A 21116-nucleotide genomic window follows, 5' to 3' on the forward strand; every position below is an offset into this window, starting at 1 on the left:
GAACCTGATTGACTTCTTTGAGGCAGTCACCAAAGCCGTAGATGAGGGTAAGGTGGTTCACACAGCCTATCTTGACCACACCAAGGCTTTCGTCACCATCCCCCATTCTGGAATTATAGATAAACTCACTAAACTAGGTATAAATCCCTACAGCACAAGATGGGTTGTCAACTGGCTCACTGACAGAACCCACACTATAAAAGTTGCAAACTCCAAATCTGACCACAAAGCAGTGACAAGTGGAGTACCACAGGGTTCCGTCCTGGGACCTCTCCTGTTTGTTATCTACTTCTCTGAAGTACAGGCTAACACAGAAGGCCTCTGGCTAACGCAGTTCGCAGATGAGTGCAAACTAGGAGTCATAGTCAAGTCCCCAAATGATGTGGACATCCTACAGAAGGGCCTCACTGAGATAGATGCCTGGTGTCAGAGCCACGGCCTCAAGCTCAGTACCAAAAAGTGCAGTGTCATCCCCTTTGGTAAAAACTCTGTACCCATGAACTACAGTATAGGCAGCAATCTACTTAATACCGAATTTGTGATAAGATACCTTGGGTTGGGACCCAGGTGGACAGTAGTCTCTCCTTTGATAGTCACATCACCACAGTAATCAGGAAGTCCTTCTACGTGGCACACCTCATCATAAAAGGGTTCTCATCCAAGAAAAAAGAGGTCATTGTTCCCCTCTACTCATCAGTCATTAGACCCATTATAGAGTACAACGCCCCTTTTGGAAAGTACCTCACAAGACATCTGCAGCAGCTGGAAAGGCCACAGAAGTACCTCACAAAGAGGATTACTGGCCTCAAACAAATGCCCTACATTGACCGCCTCAAAAAACTCCAGCTTTACTCCATAGCATATCGCCTACTCCGAGGTGATCTCTGCCTAACATATAAAGCTATGTCAAACCCAGAGCTGTTGGACATGCTACACCTAAAGAAATCCCAATCCCTCCGAGCTACACACTCTAGGGACCTAAACCTTGTCACCACAATAAACAGGACACGCTGGAGGGATAGATTCCTGTCCCAGAGACTTCCTATACTCTGGAACAAGCTACCCATCTATGTCAAGCAAAGTTCTTCATTAACACTCTTCAAGAAAAATCTTGATGAGTGGATGGGAAATAGGAAATACACCCCAGGGATCACTTCTTTGTCTCTGCTCGACAGTGGCACAGGAAAATAACTTTCTTGGGTGGTGTAAGGGATCCCTATCACAACACCGACACGCCACAAAGCGGACACCCAAAACACCGACACCAAAAGACCGAAAATGCACAAAACCGACAACTCACAAAACCGAACACCCTAACACCGACAACCAAAACACCGACACACAAAACATAAACTACACATTACACACAACTATACATTCACTAACCGTAACCCAAACCCTAACCCTAAAGTCCAGCACTACCGCACACTTATCCTACCCGCACCCTAACCCTAACTCACTTAACCCGCCACTAAACCTAAAGTCCGTCACTATCGCACACTTACCCTACCCGCACTCTAACCTTAACTCACTTAACCCCCCCTTAAACCTAAACTCCGTCACTATCGCACACTTACCTTACCCGCACCCTAAGTCCGACACTACCGCACACTCACCTTTCCCGCACCCTAACCCTAAATCCCTCACTATCTCACACTTACCTGTCCGCTCCCTAATGCTAAATCCCTCACTATCGCACACTTACCCAGTCGCGCTCACACGTTGCCCATGTCGGTGTTTCGGCTTTCACCTTGTCGATCATCTGTCTCGTTGGTCTTCTGGAGTCGGTCTTCTGAGCGTCGGTGTTTTGGCGTGTCGATCAAGTCAAGGGGAACCGGCATAAGCCATGGAACCTTGCTGGCTAGGCTTACGTAGGCCCTTGGGCCGATAGCCTAGTACCTACCTATGAACTTATGAACCTATGTGGCCGAGTCAGGTATGGAAATAAGCTGCATAAGAAAAGCTAGTGGTGGAATGCAGAAGTCCAGGAAGTCATCAAAGGAAAGAAGTAATGCCGGAAAAAGTGGGAAACAGAAAGGATACACCAGGCTAACAGCTGATTTGTAATAGCAAATAACAAGGCATCAGAAGCCCTCTATCAGCTTCTGGAAAGTGACTCAGTAGATGGTATTCAGAAACACTATCAGGTTACAAAACAAAGACAGAAAGATAAAGATGACAATCAGGCACCCTTTGTAAGGGATGCAGGTAACAGCATACTCACCAGTCCACAGGAAATCAAAGGTGCGAATGAAGAAAATGCCATAGAAGCCTTACTGCCCCAAAAATGTCCTACAGTGAAAGAAGAGGAGGAGGACATCCTAGAACAATGATGGCGAACCTATGACGTGTGTCAAAGATGATACACACCACAATGTTTTGGATGACATACCAGCGATCACCAACACCTGAATTACCAAAGACACTGCTTTTCAATTTGTTGTTCATATGAAATGCACTGAATTATTTTGTGCCAGGAGCTTTTGACACCCCAAACCCAAAAGGTTCGCCATCACTGTCCTAGGAGAAGTAAGAACAGCTCTAAGGAAAATTAAGTCAGGTAAAGCAGCGGGTTCAGATGAGGTCACAGCAGATATGATCAAGATGTTGGGTGAGTTAAGAGACAGATGGCTCTCAAAGCAGTATGGAGAGAAAGGTGCATCCCAGATGACTGGAGAATAAGCACACTAGTGCCAGTGTATAAGAACAAAGGGGACATCCACAACTGTGGACATCACAGCGGTATCAAACTGATGTCACACTGCATGAATGTTCTGGAGAGAGTGATAGATAAATGAATATGCAGAGTAGTAGAAAGTAAGATGGGAGATGAGCAGTTCAGATTCAAATCAGGATTGCAGCACAACCAACCCAATATTTGCACTGAGACAGACAATTGAGAAAAAGCTAGAGACGAGGGAAGAGTCCAGCTGAGCGTTTCTAGACTTGAAGAAAACATATGACAAGGTCCCAGAAAAGCTGATTTGGGCAGAACTGCAGTGCTTCAAAGTCCCAGAATTATTGGGTAAATTAGTGCAGGCTATGGACAAGGACCCAATGACTCAAGTACAAACAGTGTTCAGTCTCACAGAGGGGTTCCCTGTGGAAGTGGTAGTGCATCAGGGTTCAGCTCTGAACCCACTTTTGTTCATACTGGTGATAAACTACATTAGCAAACAGGTCAGTGGTGACAGAGCATGACAGTTGCTGTATGAGAATGATCTGGCATTATAGCAGACTCTTAGCAAGAACTTCAGCAAAGGATAGGAGAATTGAATGTAAAACTAAAGGCACATGGGATGAAACTGAATACAGTTAAGACAGCTGTAATGACAGCAAATGGAAAACAATCAGAAGAAGCTCAGAACTGATACTGAAGGGGAAATAGCGGAACAGCTTCAAGTATCTTTGAGGTGTGGTTGAGGAAATGGGAAGTCTGAATGAGAAGATCAAAGCTAGAATCAAAAGGGCTGCACCCAACTGGCACAGAGTGTCAGGAGTAGTGTATGACACAAGAATGCCAAAGAAGCTAAAAAGTAAGGTGTACGAAACAGTTGTGTGACCAGTACTACAGTATGGTACAGAAACCTGGGCAGTAAAGGCACAACAACTGAGGAAACTAGAGGTGATGGAAATGAAGTGCCTGGGATGTGTGTGGTACGATGCACACTGTGGGACAGACGAAGAAATGAGGACATAAGAGCAGAAACCAAAGTACAGTGATTTGGACATGTGTGCAAAAGCAGAAGACAATCTGATGAAGAAGATCTGGAGCAGACAGGGAGAAGGCAAGAAGAAACATTGACAATATGCTCCTAAGAGTTGACCCAATGGTTCAGGATTTGGGTACTTAGGTGGACAGTGACTTAACTTTTGATTGACAACTGTCCATTGTTGTAAGAAAGGCTTTCTATATTCCATTAACAAAGGGATTATGTCTAGATGTAGGGATGTCATTGCCCCCCTTTACTTAGTCCTCCTTAGGCCAATCATTGAGTATAATGTCCCCTTTGGCATCCTTTTGTCCAGACACATGCTACAACTGGAATGCCGACAGAGATACTCTACTGAAAGCATACAAAGCCTAAACAATATGTCCTACATGGACTGACTCAAAGCCCTGCCACTATACTCAGCATCCTACAAACTGCTAAGAAGAGGCTTGTTTCTGGCATACAAGGCATCCTCTGACCCGGTACTGATGGATTTACTCCACATCAACAAGTCAAACGGCATCAGAAATACTCAGCCAAGGGATCTAAACGTCTTCTGCAACATCGACAGAATGGTTGGACGGACAGGTATATCTCACAGAGGATACCTGGTTCTCTGAAACAGACTCCCCATCCACATAAATCAAAGTTCATCCCTGTTCATATTCAAGTGCAAATTGGATCTATGGATGGGAAACAGAAAAATTACCCCAGGATTGCCTAGCCTGTTGTACTACTAATGGATAGAGGCAGCTTCTAAGTGCTTTATGCCATAAATAGGTCCTATCAAATTATCTATGGTATGATCCCAGTTATTCTCATTAGGGGTGATATATAATTATTTACCATGGAATGGGTAAAGCCAATCTCTAAACATATTGGATAGTTTTATCAAGTGCAAAAAAAGGATACTGAACAGGCTTAAAATGGTGCAAAAGGGCAGCTAGCCTAGTACTTACCTATGAACCAGGGGTGTCTAGCAATGAGGTGGATGGACTGTGATAAAGAAGACCTGTGACAATCATGCATGATTGTCGAAGAAGTTACGGAAGTGGCACTGAAATGAAAGAGATGACAACAGTTGACATGACATCCTGATCACATGTAGAAAATGGCAAAAGAGGGGTTGATGATGATGATTATGATGATGATCTTTCTGTTCCACTGTACTCCAATACTCCACTGGGTGATCTCTTTTTACTGTCCTGCAGTCCTCTCAACAATGTGCACAATGTTGTGCTTTTTATAATCAACTCTAAGTACCACTTACCTATCTACCTCCATTATGCATCATTTTCTCATGGAGATGGACTCTCCTTCTGATCATGTTAGCAATCTCGATACTAACAACAAACAGGTTAGCCATAACTTCTAATCTGAGTTTGATATTCAACACAAGGATGTTCGACAGAGTTAAACCTAACACTGACTCCTGCAGTACTGCAAATGCTACTGGCTCTTCCCAGAGTTCTCTCCTCACTGCTAGTCTTAGGTTCTGATGAAGCAGTGACTTTAAAAGGCAATTCTTCATCCAAGATGGAAATCCCCAATTACCAAACATGAAAAAACTAACTAACTAAACAACAAATACATAAATGCTGCTGATTAAATTAAACAAACGTCAGACTGGTAGTTCCAGTCACTGTAACAACATAATGGTTTGCTGCCGTGTGCTGACCTGTCATTATTTTTATGTTCATCTTCACAGTCTTACATTTCCTAAATGAATATTTTGGAATCATCCAGAAAAAAAGTACTGTGATGTTTTTACTAGTTTTAATAACTACATTCTTTTTGGCATTGGTGTTTAACAAATATCATGCATAAATGTATAACATAACTTTATTATTTTAATTTCTTACTAGACAACATATTATGAAGCCAATTAGAAACAATTCAGACCTTTTTACCACCCTTAAAGATGGTAAGTAAAAAACACAAAAGCAAAATTTTACCTGCAACAAGATCTTGTTCCCATCATAATCTTCTGTCTGCCATCTATACTCACTGATTGGGCTGCATGAATATGGCAAAAGGGGAACCAAATGACCAATACCTTTTACTCTGAATTCCAACACTGCAAACTCTGTAGGGCTAGGATACTGGCCTTTAGGAAGTCTTTTCAGAGACAACTGAATCTCTACATCAATATTAGAAAAAATATGGAAGACACAAAAATCTAGTTTCTTGTGAGACACTTCCCCTTTCAAAATTAGCTGGTACAGTTTAATCATGTCAGCAAAATTTCTGTAGCTACAATATATGGTGAATCTGATTATTTCTTTCCCATAATGCACCTGTCTTATGGCCCACAGTGGGGTTCCTTGGGCAAGTGTAAAGAAATCCTGGTTACAAGGCATATATGGTAGGATTCGACCATGAACACGCTCAGTGTGGTGATATTGCCAAGGAGGCCTCTGAAAGGTTTTATGAAGTTTTAGAATCTGCTCTTTTCCATATTCTTCCTGTAGAAATAGAATGACAGCAATGGAAGGCTGGTTTACAACTCCACTGCAAGGTCGTTTCTGCTTCTGGGAAGCTGGTCCCTCTGAAACACGGAAAAGCTGTAGATCTGGGTTAATCCATGCTAGCAAGTTATCAATAGCATTCTGAAGGACATCTGCTTTTCCAGGGTCTGCAATAATATGCATGCTGACATGGAAAGGGTCCTGCACCGACTCCAATGAATATTCACCTAAAAAACAACAAAGAATTATTATTATTATTATTATTATTATTATTATTATTATTATTATGTCACTAAGGATGCCTGAAATCCCATTCTTTATAAATGTATTTTCACTGGTTTCTGTATGTAACTTTTCCGGAAATGTGTAGTGCTTGCTTTAATACTACAGAGGTTCTAAAAAGTACAGTTGTGTACACTTACCATAAATGTAAATGTTCGAGTGTATTCACTGTTACAGTCATTACAAGTGGGTTATCCTGCTGACAGGCTACCCTCAGTCGGCCTGAATTACAAAGTCTAGGTGCGGCGTCAGTTGCTGTCGCCTCCTCCCTGACGTCAGTGCGCCAGGGGTATAAAAGATGCAGCCAACGCCATTTTCTTCAGTTTTTCTTGCCCCAGATGTCAGGTGCCCCCAAAAGGGTTGGCTAAAAATATGTCAATAAAACATGCATGTACCAAAGTATATATTTTGCCTTCATCTACAAGCAAATACACCACATAGGTTGTATAGAATAGAGAAGTACAGATAAGTTCCAGCAAAGAAATGGGGGATGGCGGGTGGGTAACCTGGACTGCAACAGTGAATACACTCGAACATCTACATTTATGGTAAGTGCACACAACTGTACTATGTTCTTTGTATTTCACTGTTGCAGTCATTACAATTGGGTTGAATCCCAAAGCTAAGGTTGGGAGGCTGGAGCTAAATAGCATTAGGAGCGGCTATTAGGCCCTGCAGAACTGCAGTGGCAAAGCCTGCCCTGGATTTAGAATAGAGTGGTAAGTGATAGTGCTTTGTAAAGGTGTACACTGAACTCCAAGTAGCAGCCTCTAAAATGTCTTTGGTTGGTACTCCCCTGAGGAAGGCTGCTGAAGTGGCTGCTGCTCTGGTTGAATGCGGCCTAATGCCCTTAGGTACTGGCTTGCCATGTTGTGAATAGCAGAAATGAATGCAGTGGCCTATCCACTTTGAAATAGTCTGCTTTGAGATAGCCTTTCCTTGTGATCCTGCAGCATATGCCACTAGTAATTGCTCTGTCTTTCTGAAAAGTTTGGTTCTGTTCAAATAGAAGTGTAGCTGTCTGTGTATGTCCAAAGAATGCAGAATTCTCTCCCCCTTATTCTGTGGGTTTGGATAAAAGGTAGGCAGATGAATAGTTTGGTTAAGGGCCACACTGGACACTACCTTAGGCATAAAAGCCGGGTTTGTCCTCAGAGAAACCCTGTATGGATAACAAATGATAAAAGGTTCCACAGCCATGAGTGCCTGTAGCTCTGAGACTCGTCTTGCAGAAGTTATTGCTAGGAGCAGAGCTGTTTTCCAAGAAAAAGACTTTATATCAGCTGTAGCGGCTGGCTCAAAAGGAGGCAGGGTGAGTTTTTCCAAGACATAATTGAGGTCCCATGCAGGTATTGGTGATCTCCTTGGAGGCCTTAAATTTTTGGCCCCTCTGAGGTACTGCCTTAATAAAGGATGAGAAAAGATTGGTGACTCTGTATTGTAATGAGCCGAAATGGCAGAGGCATGAATTTTTATAGATGAAAAGGATAGGCCTTTGTCCAGCATCTCAGTCAAGTATTGCAAAATCTGAGGAATATTTGGTACATCTGTGTCAATTCCTTGTGCCTGGTTCCAAGCACAGAATCTCTTCCATTTTCCAGCATAGGATTTTCTAGTACTAGGCCTCCTGGCCTCCAAAATGACATCCATCACCGCTTTAGTGAGAGGTGTGTTTTGTATGACTACATTATCCGCCATGCTGCCAGATTTAAGGTCTTGAGTTGGCTGTGCAGGATCTGATTGTTCTGCTGGGACAGCAGATGAGGCAGTTGAGGTAAAGTCCAGGCTGGGCATTGAGACAAGTTCCTTAGGATTGGATACCAGTACTGGTGTGGCCAGTCTGGGGGCAATCAGTATCATTTTTGGCATCTCCTGTTTCACCTTTAGGAGTACCTTGGGGAGGAGAGGCAGAGGAGGAAAGGCATATACTGTTAAGTTTTTCCAGCTGAAAGATACGGCATCCACTTTCCATGCTTGTCTGTGATAAGTCCTTGTGCAGAATCTCTTTAGTTGGCAGCTGTGAGGTAAAGCAAATAGATCTATGTCCGGGCATCCCCATTTCCTTGTTACCATGCTGAAGACTTGTGGATCCAATTTCCACTCGTGTGGATCCATGAGGTTTCTGCTTAGTTCGTCTGCCAGAGTATTTATCTTTCCTGGCAGGAATTGTGCCTGCAGATGTACTTGGTAAGTTAATGCTGTGTCCCACAAAGTCATGGCTAGTCTGCAAAGGGGGTAAGAATGAGTGCCTCCCTGCTTGTTTATATACCACATGACAATGGTATTGTCTGTCTTTATCAGTAGTTGTCCCGGATGAAGTAGGTCCTTGAAGGCTGTCAGGGCATTTTGAACAGCTAGCATCTCTTTTTGATTGATATGCAGATGCATTTGGTTTGGAGACCATGTGCCTTGAGTACATCTTCCTGCCATGTGGGCTCCCCAGGCATAATCCAATGCATCCGTTGTTAATGTCTGTGTGGCTGTCCCTTGTTCTGGTGACAGGCCTTCGCCCATCATCGAAACTCGTGTTGTAGGCAGGGAATGAGAGTAACTATTGTTTCCAGGCTGTGGCAATGTTGGGTCCAAATACCTTTTAGGTACCACTGAAGTTTCCTCATATGCAGTCTTGCATATGGAATTAGTAGAATGCAAGATGCCATGAAGCCCAAAGCCTGCAGAATTTTTCTTGCAGATAACTGGGCCTTTGTTGCCAACAGTTTGAAATAGGTAGTCAGCTGCCTTTGTTTGTCTGGCATGAGATAAGCCATCTGGGCAGTTGTATTTAAGCTTTCACCCAGGAATATTATCTGTTGAGAGGGTACTAGTTTTGATTTCTGTTCGTTGACTGTGTACCCTAGGCATGGTAGTAATCTCTTTACAAACACCAGATGCTGTAGTAGAATGTCCTTGTTCTCTGCTTGAGTGAGGCAGTCGTCCAGGTTAGGATATATTTGTATTCCTCTTTGTCTGCAGTATGCAATTACTGGTGCCAGGCACTTTGTGAAGACCCTGGGCGCAGTAGATAAGCCAAAGGGCAGTGCAGAGAATTGGTAGTGCATTGAGCCAGCTTTGAATCTGAGGTATCTTCTGCATGTTTGTCTGGTTGGGACATGCAGGTATGCCTCTTTTAGATCTAAAGTCACAAGCCAGGCCTTCTTGCCCAACATGGGCAGAAGCTGCTGTAGAGTCAACATTTTGAATTTTGGAATATCCAGATATGTGTTTAGAATAGATAGGTCCAGTATTGGTCTCCAGGCTTTGTCCTTTCTGTGTACCAAGAACAGTCTTGAATAGAATCCTTGTCCCTGCTCTTGCTCTGGTACTTGTTGAATGGCCCTCATGTCCATGAGGGATGAGACTTGTTTTGGTGCCTCTGCCCATTGATGTTTTGGCAGGTCTGGCCAACCGTTTGCCCTTGGCAGGGTATGGAAGTGAAACTTGTAGCCTTGTGACACTATGTTTAAGACCCATTTGTCCTGGGTTATTATGTGCCAGTTTTGAGAAAAAAGTGCTAGTTTTCCCCCTAAAGGTGCTGCCAGAAGATAAGTGCTTGGCGCAGGCAGGGGGAAGTCATTGGGACTGTTTCCTGTATGGCTGTGATTTGTCTTCTCCAGTTTTGGAGCTAGAAGCACCCCATTGTTTAGACCTGTACGAACCTTGGGGCTGGGATCTGCCTCTAGGGCGTCTGTATCTGCCCCTTTGTGGCCTGTCTGACACTGGAAAGGACCAATTCTTTGTAGGCCAGTGTCTGCTAAATCTTGGTGGCTGTACCTGTAAGAAATCCTTGACTGTTTGCATAGATTTAGCTTTGTCCTCCATTTTCTTTAACACCTCTTCTGATTTAACACCAAACAAAGAATCATGCTTGTAATGGAGTATCTAATCATTTTGCTTTAACATGATCATGTAGATTTTGTTCCTTTAACCAAGCATGCCTCCTAATAACAGAACCCATAACTGCGGCCCTGCAGGAGGCCTCCAGGGAATCAAAACCACATTGCAAAGTATGCTTTCCAACTTGTTCAGCTACATGCAATAAATCCTGCATTTCTTTGTTTTCTGCACATTCAGACTTTATCAACATTTTCTGTAAGTTGCTGATATTTGAGCATATGAAACTGACAATTTAAAGCCCTTATAGCCAAGGTAGCAAAAGTGTAAATCTTTTTTCCCCATCTGTCCAGTGCCCTAGAATCTCTGTCAGAGGGAGTAGGATTTTTTTGCAGTGGAAGCCTTGACCCCTTTGGGACCCTGAGAGGTAGTTTCTGGGTCAGCAGCAGGGTTTTTGAAAAGGAATTTATGAGAGTCAGTAACCCTGTAGTACCTGTCCGGCTTAACAGGAGCTTGAGGTAAGGAGTCAGGGGTCAGACTGGACTCTGAAAATACATCATCTACAATGTCTAACACAGGTGGAATAGCTAGGGGCCTGTGTTGTGGTAGTAAAAGGAAGTCGCTGAGCCTTTTCTTAGATTCTGAATAATCTTGGCTCTACCAGTGGAAATGCTCCCTCATAGTATGTAAAGTTTCCCCAAAAGAATAATCATCAGGAGGAGAGGATGAAGGGATAGATTCTTCAGCATCAGAATCCTCATAGGGAGGAAGAGAGTATTCCTGATCAGAAGAGGAATCAGATGAAATGGAAACCTAATCTGAAGATTCATATTCTGTCTCTTGCCTAGGCCTCTTATCAGGAGGGGGATGGGAACCCCTGATCAAAGTATTAGGTCTTCGGCCATTTTGAGCCTCTCCATGAGGCTGTTGTACTTGTTTCTTTGTCTTTAAAGGTGCTTTAGTCTTTGCCTTTGAAGATGAAGTCATTTTAACATATAATTGAGTAGGTCTGAAAACACCCTCAGAAGCCGATGCCTGCTCAGCAGCTCCGGACCCATCTGAGGGAATAGTTTCCGAAGGTCCAATACCTTGAGCTTCCAGCGGCCTGGTCGACTCCACGTGTGTGTTGGTAGCGGCCTGCGATTCTAAAGTAGCGGTCATCAGGGGTTGCGAAGGCACCTCACTGAGAACCGGCAAACAGGCGACTGGCTTAGAAGAAGCCTCGTCGTCGGTTTTGGACCTCTGATGCCTGTCCTTTTCTTTGCATTTCTTGTGAATACTGGTAGTCGGATGGCCATCCAACGACATTGTATAGTTAAATCTTCTGCCAAAATAGTGAAATGCAAAATCGCACCGACGCTTAATAGTGCGTTGGTTAAATCTACCACAAAACCGACAACTAGCAACGTCATGGGCAGGGCCTAGGCAAGGAATACAGTAAGAATGAAAGTCCTTATGAGGTATTTGCTTCCCACAAGAAATACAATTATTAACTTTTTCTGACATCGGTCTGGAGCAAGAAAAAGTTTCTAACGGGTACTTAGCTTTTAGTGAAGACTTCGGATCTGAAATTCGAACACGGAAATCTCAGGAGTCGGCCGACCGGCACTTGCGAACTGCTTTTGCTTCGGGCACCACGCGGCAAGAAAGACTGAAGAAAATGGCATCGGCTGCATCCTTTATACCCCTGGCGCACTGACATCAGGGAGGAGGCGACAGCAACCGACGCCGGACCTAGACTTTGGAATTCAGGCCGACTGAGGGTAGCCTGCCAGCAGGATAACCCAATTGTAATGACTGCAACAGTGAAACACGAAGAACATCATTCAAAAATTAAGAAAAGCACAACAAACAACAGATCTTAACTCTGCTTAGTTACACACACACACACACACACACACACACACACACACACACACACACACACACACACACACACACACACACACACCAAACATCCTAGCACTTTTTATCAAGTTAGACATTATCTGGAAGATAAGGGATTAGATGCCTTTTATGCCAGAAGATTAATTCTTTCCATTTCATAAGCTTTCCTTTTAGGAAGTGCCTTCTCATATACCACTGTGCAAACACATGATTTGTAACCCAATGAATTCTGGGTAATGCCTTCTGAGAGCCAGTTTATGAATTATTATGAATCATTTTTGGAGGCAGAAGCAGTAACACAGAAATACTAATGGCAGAAAAGGGCCACCAAAGTCTCAGTAAAGTAATTACTTCTTTGCCTACTGGATAAATTACCATCATGTTTAACAAATAACTACAATCTTTAGCCCGTCTCCTATAAATGACAACATGCACGCACACAAAACACAAAACAAAAGTTTACCTCTGGTAATTTTCAAATATATGATTACTCACCATATCAGCTGTTCTTCAAAATGGCCTACTTGGGAACTCAGAGTTGTGGAGTTAGGGGAAAAACAAAGGAAAATATCTTCCAGCTAAGCAAAGACCTATTATGGCTAGTGTGTGTATGTGTGTCTATCAGCTCTTTGCAGTAACAATAACACTTTGCTAAAACCACTGTCAAAAAAGAAAAAAGAAGCTATTGTATATCACCATAGTAGCTCTTAGCAAAGAGCTACTATATCACCATAGTAGCTCTTTGCTAAGCTATGTTACCCACCTTTGCTAAACTGTAGCGGAGAACTACTCTAGCTCCTTGTTACCAGTAGAACAGCAATGGTGGTGTGAAGGAGGCAGTGGCCACTGGTACAAAATGTTAGGGGGCATGGTTGAAAAGTGTGGAAGTGCACTTCTTTCATTAATTTTTACTGTTTTTTTTGTTTTGGAGTTGGAAATAGTAAGCCAATTGGTATAATTGTATCAATTGGCGTACTACTGAATAAGCCAAAGTCCTTTTTTTTTGCTTTTTGCTTTTCACTTATTGGGGAATGGTACAATATTTGGAATGAGAAATGGGTGCTAGGTAAGGTGAGTCAGCTATGGCTCTGCTTGCTACAGTTTATAACATACAAATACTTAATGACTATCTACTAGGTCACTCGTGTCTATAAAAACCTTTTTTTGTATACTTATATTTAACAACCACGTTTCTTACGGCATGCTATCATTTTCGGGGACTAGCTTTCTTAACTAAATGACTTACCAGTGAGTAACAGGCAGAGAATGAAAGGGCAAGGGGTGAGTAACAGTGTGATACTAAGTATGTTAATCTGTAATGTCCTGCAGTGGAGATATTAATCACTTTTTGTCAATTAATTATTATTTTATTAAGAGAGAGTTGCATGTTATTGATGAATATATTATAAAATGCCATTGTAGGAGGCAGAACAGTACATTGTTACAGTCCATTTGTAATACAGGTGTGTGCCGCTTTAATGTCCTTCCGCACAACATCCGACCATATTTATATCCATACCGTGCTAAGCAGACATAAATGCGATCAGCTGTTGTGCAGACGGTGTTTGCTTAACGTCCATGCCGCTTAACGTTCTATGGGATAGAACCTATCTTGGACATTAGGCGGTGCATACCTGTATAGTGTACTGGATACATTGTTAGTTCTGTGCTAGTAATAATGAAAAAATGCACTGTTTCCATATGTACATCAATAGTCCCCAAATCAAGTGACTTATAAACTGCTGCATGGCACCAGGCCAAACTTTAACAATGTTAGAAAATTGTCATTGCTATCTGCATTGTACGTTGTACATGCTGACAGATAATAAGGGTGTTTTTACTAATAATTATAAACATAACCACAGTTGTTAATATTTCTGTAAAATAATTCAACAAAAAATACTCAGAAATGAGTTTCTTTCTGTCACATAAAGATCAAGTCTGGTTGAACAAAAGTGATCTGACACTATATGTCTAGTATGAACAGTTTCAAACATATGAAAACTTGCTTGTGAAATTTTAGAGAAAAATGTTTATTTATTTCATTTATTTATTGTCATTTGTTTACCGGGAATGTTCCAAGAGGGTCTAGGAGATCCATTCTCAGTGGAGGCCTGTGGAGAAAAGCTCCACATATATTAAACATAATTGAAGATACAAAACGATAAAAGCTACATTCCATAGAGACCTTTAAACAGCAGTAGTAGTAATACATGAGGAGGAAGAGTGATTTTTAGAGGACAATGCATACGTACAATACTTTTGTTAAAACTAATACAGGAAATGTGAATCAGAACATGCAGTTACTAGCAGAGGAGAAGGAGGAAAGTAGGTAAGAGATTAGCCAGGTGTTGGACAGGAACTCCTTTAAAGGCTTTGAATGTTTGTAGGTTACTTTTTTAATAGCATTTACTGATCACAAAACATTTATATTTGTTTGCCTTAATGTTTTTAACTTGATTATTGAGAAAATGATGTGGAATGTATGTAGGCTGCTTGAGATGTGACATTCCACAGCTCAGGTGTTAATAAGTTAGACAGCCTTGACTGTGCTGGTTAAATGATTGACAATACTGCTTGCATTGTCTGATTGGCACTTCCTCTACAGTGCTGATCATGCCATCTAACAGACTGCAGCTGGGGCAGCCACCCACTTCTCCTTACCATTTTTACAGCAATGATTAGGAATTCCTTTTCTTCTGTTTGTTTTCAGTTTCTCCTCAGTACTTTGTCAACTGAAGTTTTCAAATAAATTATCTTGGCTGTTCTTGGTACCTTAAAATAGCCATTCAGACTGTTACACTTAGCAGATTCAGGAAAGGAAATAACAAAAATTTTACTGTGAAAAACAAACCACAATACTTTCTGATTTTATGGAAGGAGATATTCTGCAAAGTTGCAGAATACCTCCCTCCTTCAAAGCATCTTGGTTTGCTTGCCACAGACGAATTTTTGGCTTGCTTGATTCTGCCTCATTCTTTCTTGAACCTGATTTTGATTCTTGGGACTCAACAAAGAAGTAGATGTAGATGTAGAATCCTTTGAAGCAGGTGATGAGACTAGCACCTTACATTAGAATATATCTATATTACAATAACGCTAAACAACAATATGTACAACAGCAGCTGATACAGCTTTGTGACTTCTTGAAGTGCTGTATGTACTTCTCTCTCAGTTTGATCATTTGACTGGGTACGGGTAGCACCAGATGCAACATGATGGAAATCCCATTTCTGAAAAAGCTATAAACTCAATACTGGCATCACTGCCTGACACAACGATATCTGGAATGCCTGTTTAGAAAAAAAGAAGTTATGTACTCACCATAATGTTCCATCTCAGTAGTTAAACTTCATTTTTCTGCAACCTGTGGGTATTCGGATACATATTGGATCCGATCTGGCAACTTTTCAAGCATCTGCTCCAAGCTCCTCCCCCATACCCATAACCCATCACCATCTCCTACCTTCCCTCAGATCGAGTTTGAGACTACTCAAACCAATCAGCAACTCAATTTTACAATAAACCATGAACAGGTTCGGGGGAAGGAGGGTGGGACGGTTGCAGAAAAATGAAGTGTACTACTCAGATGGAACGTTATAGTGAGTACGTAACTTCTTTATCTGAAGTAATTAACTTCATTTTATCTGCAACCTGTGGGACAGAGTTCCCAGCTACTCAACTCCTGGGGGGCTCTCATGGAAGGATATTCCTGAGCACCACAGAGCCGAAGGATGCTCTCCCTCTGGAGATTAAATCCAACTTATAATGAGAAATGAAGGTATGTGACCTTGCCCAAGTTGCTGCCGCACAAATGTCATCCAGTGAAACCCTAGTCACCATAGATCTGGCAGAATGCGCTTTAACAGGACCAGGCGAGGACAGATCTTTGTCCTTATAAATTTGCAAAATACATTGTGTAATCCATCTAGTTAAGGAAACTTTGGAGATGGCCTTACCCAGAAAGGGTTTAGAAAAGGACACAAATAACTGGTCAGAGTTATGGAAGGGCTTTGTTCTGTGTAAATAGAAACAAAGTTGTCTATGAACATCTAGCAAATGCAGTTTATATTCGCCCTTGTTTTGAAAATTTGGAAAGAAAACAGGCAGGTTAATTGTTTGATTAATGTTTGATTCAGAAGCCACTTTTGGTAAGAAGGAAGGGTTGAGAGAAACCCTGTCCTTATGGAAGATCAACTAAGGAGGTACGGCAAACAAAGCTTGAATCTCAGAAATCCTCCTAGCCGACGTAATGGCCACTAGGAAGGCTGTCTTCCATGATAAGAACTTCAAATCTACTGACACTGCAGGTTCAATGGGGGGAGCAACTAAAGCCTGCAGAACCAAGGTAAGGTCCCAAGGGGGAACAGAGTCCTTAACTGGAGGAAGCAAAAGAAAGTTACCTTTAAGAAAAGCCTTACACAGTCTAGAAGAGGCCAGGACATTCATGTTTTCGCCAACGTGGAAATTCGAGATAGCTGCCAGTTGCACTTTCACAGTGGAGGAATTAGCCCCTTGCTGAAAAATATTGTCTAAGAAATCCAACACTGCAGGAACAGGGGCTGTAAAAGCATCCAGGTTTCTCTGAAAAGCCCAAATAGAGAATTGTTTCCATTTACTGCGGTAAACCTTCCTAGTGGAGGCCTTATGGGATGCCACCAGTGTACTTCTTACTGAAGATGAAAGACTGGGAGTCCTGGCAATCAAAGGAACTACAACAACCAAGCCGTCAGCTTGAGGCTGTCCAGGTTGGGCAGACAAGTGCCCGAGGGATGGTTAATTAGATCTGGGCAGGGATCCAGAATCCAAAGAGGAGCTAGAACATGAGACCAGAGGAAGGTGAACCACACCTGATGAGGCCAGAATGGGGCAATGAGGATCACTTTGTACCCCAGTCAGCAAGCTTTCTGAAGAAACTTCGGAATAAGAGGTAATGGGGGATAAGCGTGCAGGAACCTGGGAGGCCAAACATGGACTAGAGCATCTCTGGGGGGAATCTCCTGGTGAGGGGATCAGAGAGAAGAACTCGCTGCACTTCGCATTGGAAGGAGATGCAAAGAGATCGCAGCAAGGCTGACCCCATGCATGGAAGATCTCCTCCACTATCGATTGTTTCAGAGACCACTCGTATGGCATTAGAATAGCCCGACCCAATCTGTCCGCTAAAATGTTGTCGCGTCCCGGGATGTGGGTTGCAATCAGAAACCGACTGGTGGAGATCGCCCACTCCCACACTCTCATGGCCTCGCGACGCAGAGGGTAAGATCTGGTTCCTCCCTGTTTGTTGATGTACCAGACAACAGACATGTTGTCTGACTGAATTGCAATTGTCCCCAGGGGAAGAACAGTGTGGAAGGCCTGCAACGCTAAAAGCACTGCTCTCATCTTCAGAACATTGATATGCAATCTGGTCTCGATCTGGGACCACGTGCCTTGGACCGTCCTCCCCAGATAATGCCCCCCCACCCGAGCTGGAAGGCGTCCATGGTCACTGTGGCTTGGGCTCTGGGTGAAACGAATGGGCGTCCCGCTAAGATCTCCGGCAATTGGAGCCACCAGAGAAGTGATGCCCTGCAGGCTTTGCTGATTTGAATTGGATGTTCCATGGGAAAATCTAGCCAAGACCACTGTATGGCTAGAGTCCATTGGAGTACACGCATGTGAAGACACGCACAGAGGAGGATAGAGATTGCTGCAGCAATAGAGCCCAGGGCTCTGGGAACGTCATCCGCCTTTGGTAACCTGGGGCCAAGAACAACTGATATATGGGCCTGTAGGCTCTGAACCCTGTCTGGAGTTAGGAAGACTTTTAGTCAAAGGGTGTCCAGCCGTGCCCCAATAAAGTCCAAGATCTGAACCGGGTCGAAAGAGGGACTTGGAAACATTGATAGTGATCCCTAGTCAGACTGCAAGATGAAGCAAGGACTCTCTGGCTAGGCAAAGAAGACGCTTGGTGGAAGTGGCAAGGAGCCAATCGTCTCAGGTGAGCTGCTACAACTGCCATTACCTTGGCAAACACACTGGGGGCTTTGGTGAGACCGAAGGGTAGGACTCTGAATTGGAAATGACTGGTCCCAGCTGGAAACGAAGGAACCTCCTGGAGCTTCTGCAAATCTTAATGTGGTAGTAAGCGTCCTGGAGGTCTATCGAGCACATCCAGTTGCATTCTCGAAGATAAGGTAGAATTGACTGTGGGGTGACCATCCAGAATTTCTGCTTGGCGACAGCCAGGTTTAAAGCTGACAGGTACAAAATGGGCCTGAGGTCCCCCATCTGATTTGGCACCAAAAAGAACCTGGAGTAAACGCCTGATCCAGACTGATCGGGGGGGGGGGGACTGGTTCGATGGCTCATTTGCTGCTGTCTCCCTTTGAGCGGGTGGGATATCTGGGAGGCACGTTGGTTGGACGGGGCGGGTAACAAACAGGATGGTGTAGCCTCTGGATATTATTTGAAGCACCCAAAGATCTGCAGTTATGGACTCCCAAGCTGTTGGGTGCAATGATAATCTTCCCCCGACTGCCTCCAGAGTAGGACAGTCGGGCAACCCCTCAGGGCTGCTGCGTGGGCCTGTCCAAAAAGGGCTTCCTAGACCCAAAGTTCCTCGGACCCCCTCTGCCTCTGGGGTGGCGTCTGTCCTGTCCCCCTTTGCCTCTAGGGGACGAGTTGTCCTGAGAGTCCCGGGAAAACTGTGATTTTCGGAACCACATCTTCTTTTGCCCTCTCTGATTCCTAGAAAAGGATCTTTGAGGGCTACAGAAGCGGACTCCGACAGCAGACAAAGTCTCCCCGTCCTTTTCATTCTGGACAAGGGTGTCACATATGGTCTTCCCAAAAAGAGAAGAACCATTGAAGGGAGCATTTGTGAAAGACACCTTGAAGGGGTCTGCGAATTGACACAGTCTGAGCCAAACGTGTCGCCTCATAGCCACACCAGCCCCAGCCGCCCTAGCCGCTCCTTCCGTAGCATGGGAAAGGAGGTGCATAGACGTGTTCGATACTGATTTCAGAGTCGACATTTTCGCGGAGAACAAAGACTCTGGGGGCGACTCAGCTAACTCCGTGACTAGGTCTCACTGCAGTTGCATAAAATGTGCCAAATAGTTCAGCGCTTGGATGGAAAACGTCGCTGAAGAATACACTTGCTTCCCAAATTGATCCACTGCCCTGGACTCCTTGCCTGGAGGATGAGCAGAGGAACTCTCCTGGACCAGTGCAACCACCATAGAATCCATGTGGGATCCTTTATACCAGGCCTGTCTGTCTGAGGGTGGAGACAGAATCCTGTCCAGGCATTTTGGTATCGGCTCTATGGTGTCAGGCTCTTTCCATGCCCACGTGATGATAAGATCCACTAAAGGATCTGCATGCGGGGACACCCAGGACGTAGAAGGTTTTGGGACTGACCAACTTCCCCTCTGGCGGAGGATCTTCATGATGTCTCCAAAGGAGACATCCTCAGGAGGTGACCTGGGGGAACCTTCTCATTCATCTAAATCGGTGTCTTCTGTCAAGGACTCGGGGGAGTCCAGGTGCCTCCTTTTACATGTGTGCTTATGGGGACCCTCTTCAATGGGACTTTCTGAAGAGGGCTCGTGAGTCACGGGGGGGGGGTTCTCCAGGGGGACAGGCTGTCCCTGGGACAAGCTGAAGGGAGTTGTAACCAAATCCAAGGGAGTCTGGGCGGACTCCAAGGAAATAGGCTGGGGTCTCGATCCTTGGGAGAGAACCCTCTCCACCATGTCAAACGCCGATGGAGAGCACACTTCCTTAGCACCCAACAAGGAGGAAGCTCTCCCCGGGTCTGCCGTGAGGATTGGGGCCGAGACTGGAGTAGCCGGAGCTCCGAAGGAACGGCACGGATCCAACAAAGTCAGAGCCGAAGACAACTCCATCTCCACTGATCTGACTCCCTGTCCTTGGCCCCGAGAGTTGCTCGGATCCGAACTAGTCGGATCCGAGGAACTCAAGGCAATCGCCAGAGTCAAGGTTGGAGAAACCGTCAGTGCCGAACCCCCAGCTCCGAAGATCCTCGAATCCATAAACCCCGAAACCGCAGGCGGGATCGGGGAAGGAGAAATTGGATGAAAAAAGGGCATGGAGGTCCCCCCTCCAGTGGGAGAGGGGCCTGGCAAGACTCCCATTTCCTCATCATCCTGTCCATATCCAATTCAGAGAGACTCCGAGTCGAGTGCGAGGAAGCGACCAACTCGGATCTGGCTGGTCGTTGCGATGACCTAGATGAAGGCCTTGGATCCAAAGGCTCCGTCGGCTCCAGGGAGAACCTCTGGGAGTGGAGCCAAGGAGACATAGGTCTTGACACTTTAGAAGGCAGGCTAGGGAAGGTATCCTGCTCTGGAGACCGTTTACGGGGCCTATCCCCTCTCTTGTCTCTGTCCTTGTCTTTCTTCCTGTCTCTACCTTTGGCCTCCCCTTCAACAAGTCTAGTGGGAGTGGGAGTCCCAGCCTGAGGGGGAGGTTGGGTAGCTGCTGCAGGAGCCGAGGCCAAAGCTGATGAGTCCAGAGTGGAAGCAGGTAGAAGGCTTTTTGCCACCAGTTTGGCCTTCCTTTCTTTCAAGGCCCTGGGGTTAAACCCGGCGCACACACTGCACTGTACTGATAAATGGGGAACACCCAGGCAAACAACATACAGAGTGTGACCATCCGCCGGTGAAAGCTTATGACCACACTCTGTGCATTTCTTAAAAGTAGGTTTTGGCTGATCAGCCATACTACACATATACACAGCTAACCTACACACCAAGAGTTCTAAACAACTTCGATTTGCACTACTTCTTTTATTTGCACAGATAGTCCTGTCTAGAACAACAGATAACAGTTTCTTCTTTTTACTTGATTGCTCCTAGCTGAGGCTTATGTATCCCTTTCAGTATCTCATTTCTTAGATCTGGAGGTTCTTTTTTTAACTGCATAT

At 44.3% G+C, this 21116-nt stretch overlaps 1 protein-coding gene across 1 annotated transcript in view; it reads right to left on the bottom strand.

Annotated features, from left to right (window-relative positions):
• FAM124A (family with sequence similarity 124 member A) overlaps positions 1–21116 on the bottom strand; it is a 1272948-nt gene that overhangs the window by 529331 nt on the left and 722501 nt on the right. Inside the window, exon 3 of the mRNA XM_044071681.1 lies at positions 5669–6408. Coding sequence (XP_043927616.1) covers positions 5669–6408 — 740 coding nt within the window. The remainder of the gene's footprint in view (positions 1–5668; positions 6409–21116) is intronic.

This window comes from Protopterus annectens, chromosome 5.part0 (assembly GCF_019279795.1).
Source record: "Protopterus annectens isolate FY-2018-M chromosome 5.part0, PAN1.0, whole genome shotgun sequence".
NCBI lineage: Eukaryota > Metazoa > Chordata > Ceratodontiformes > Protopteridae > Protopterus > Protopterus annectens.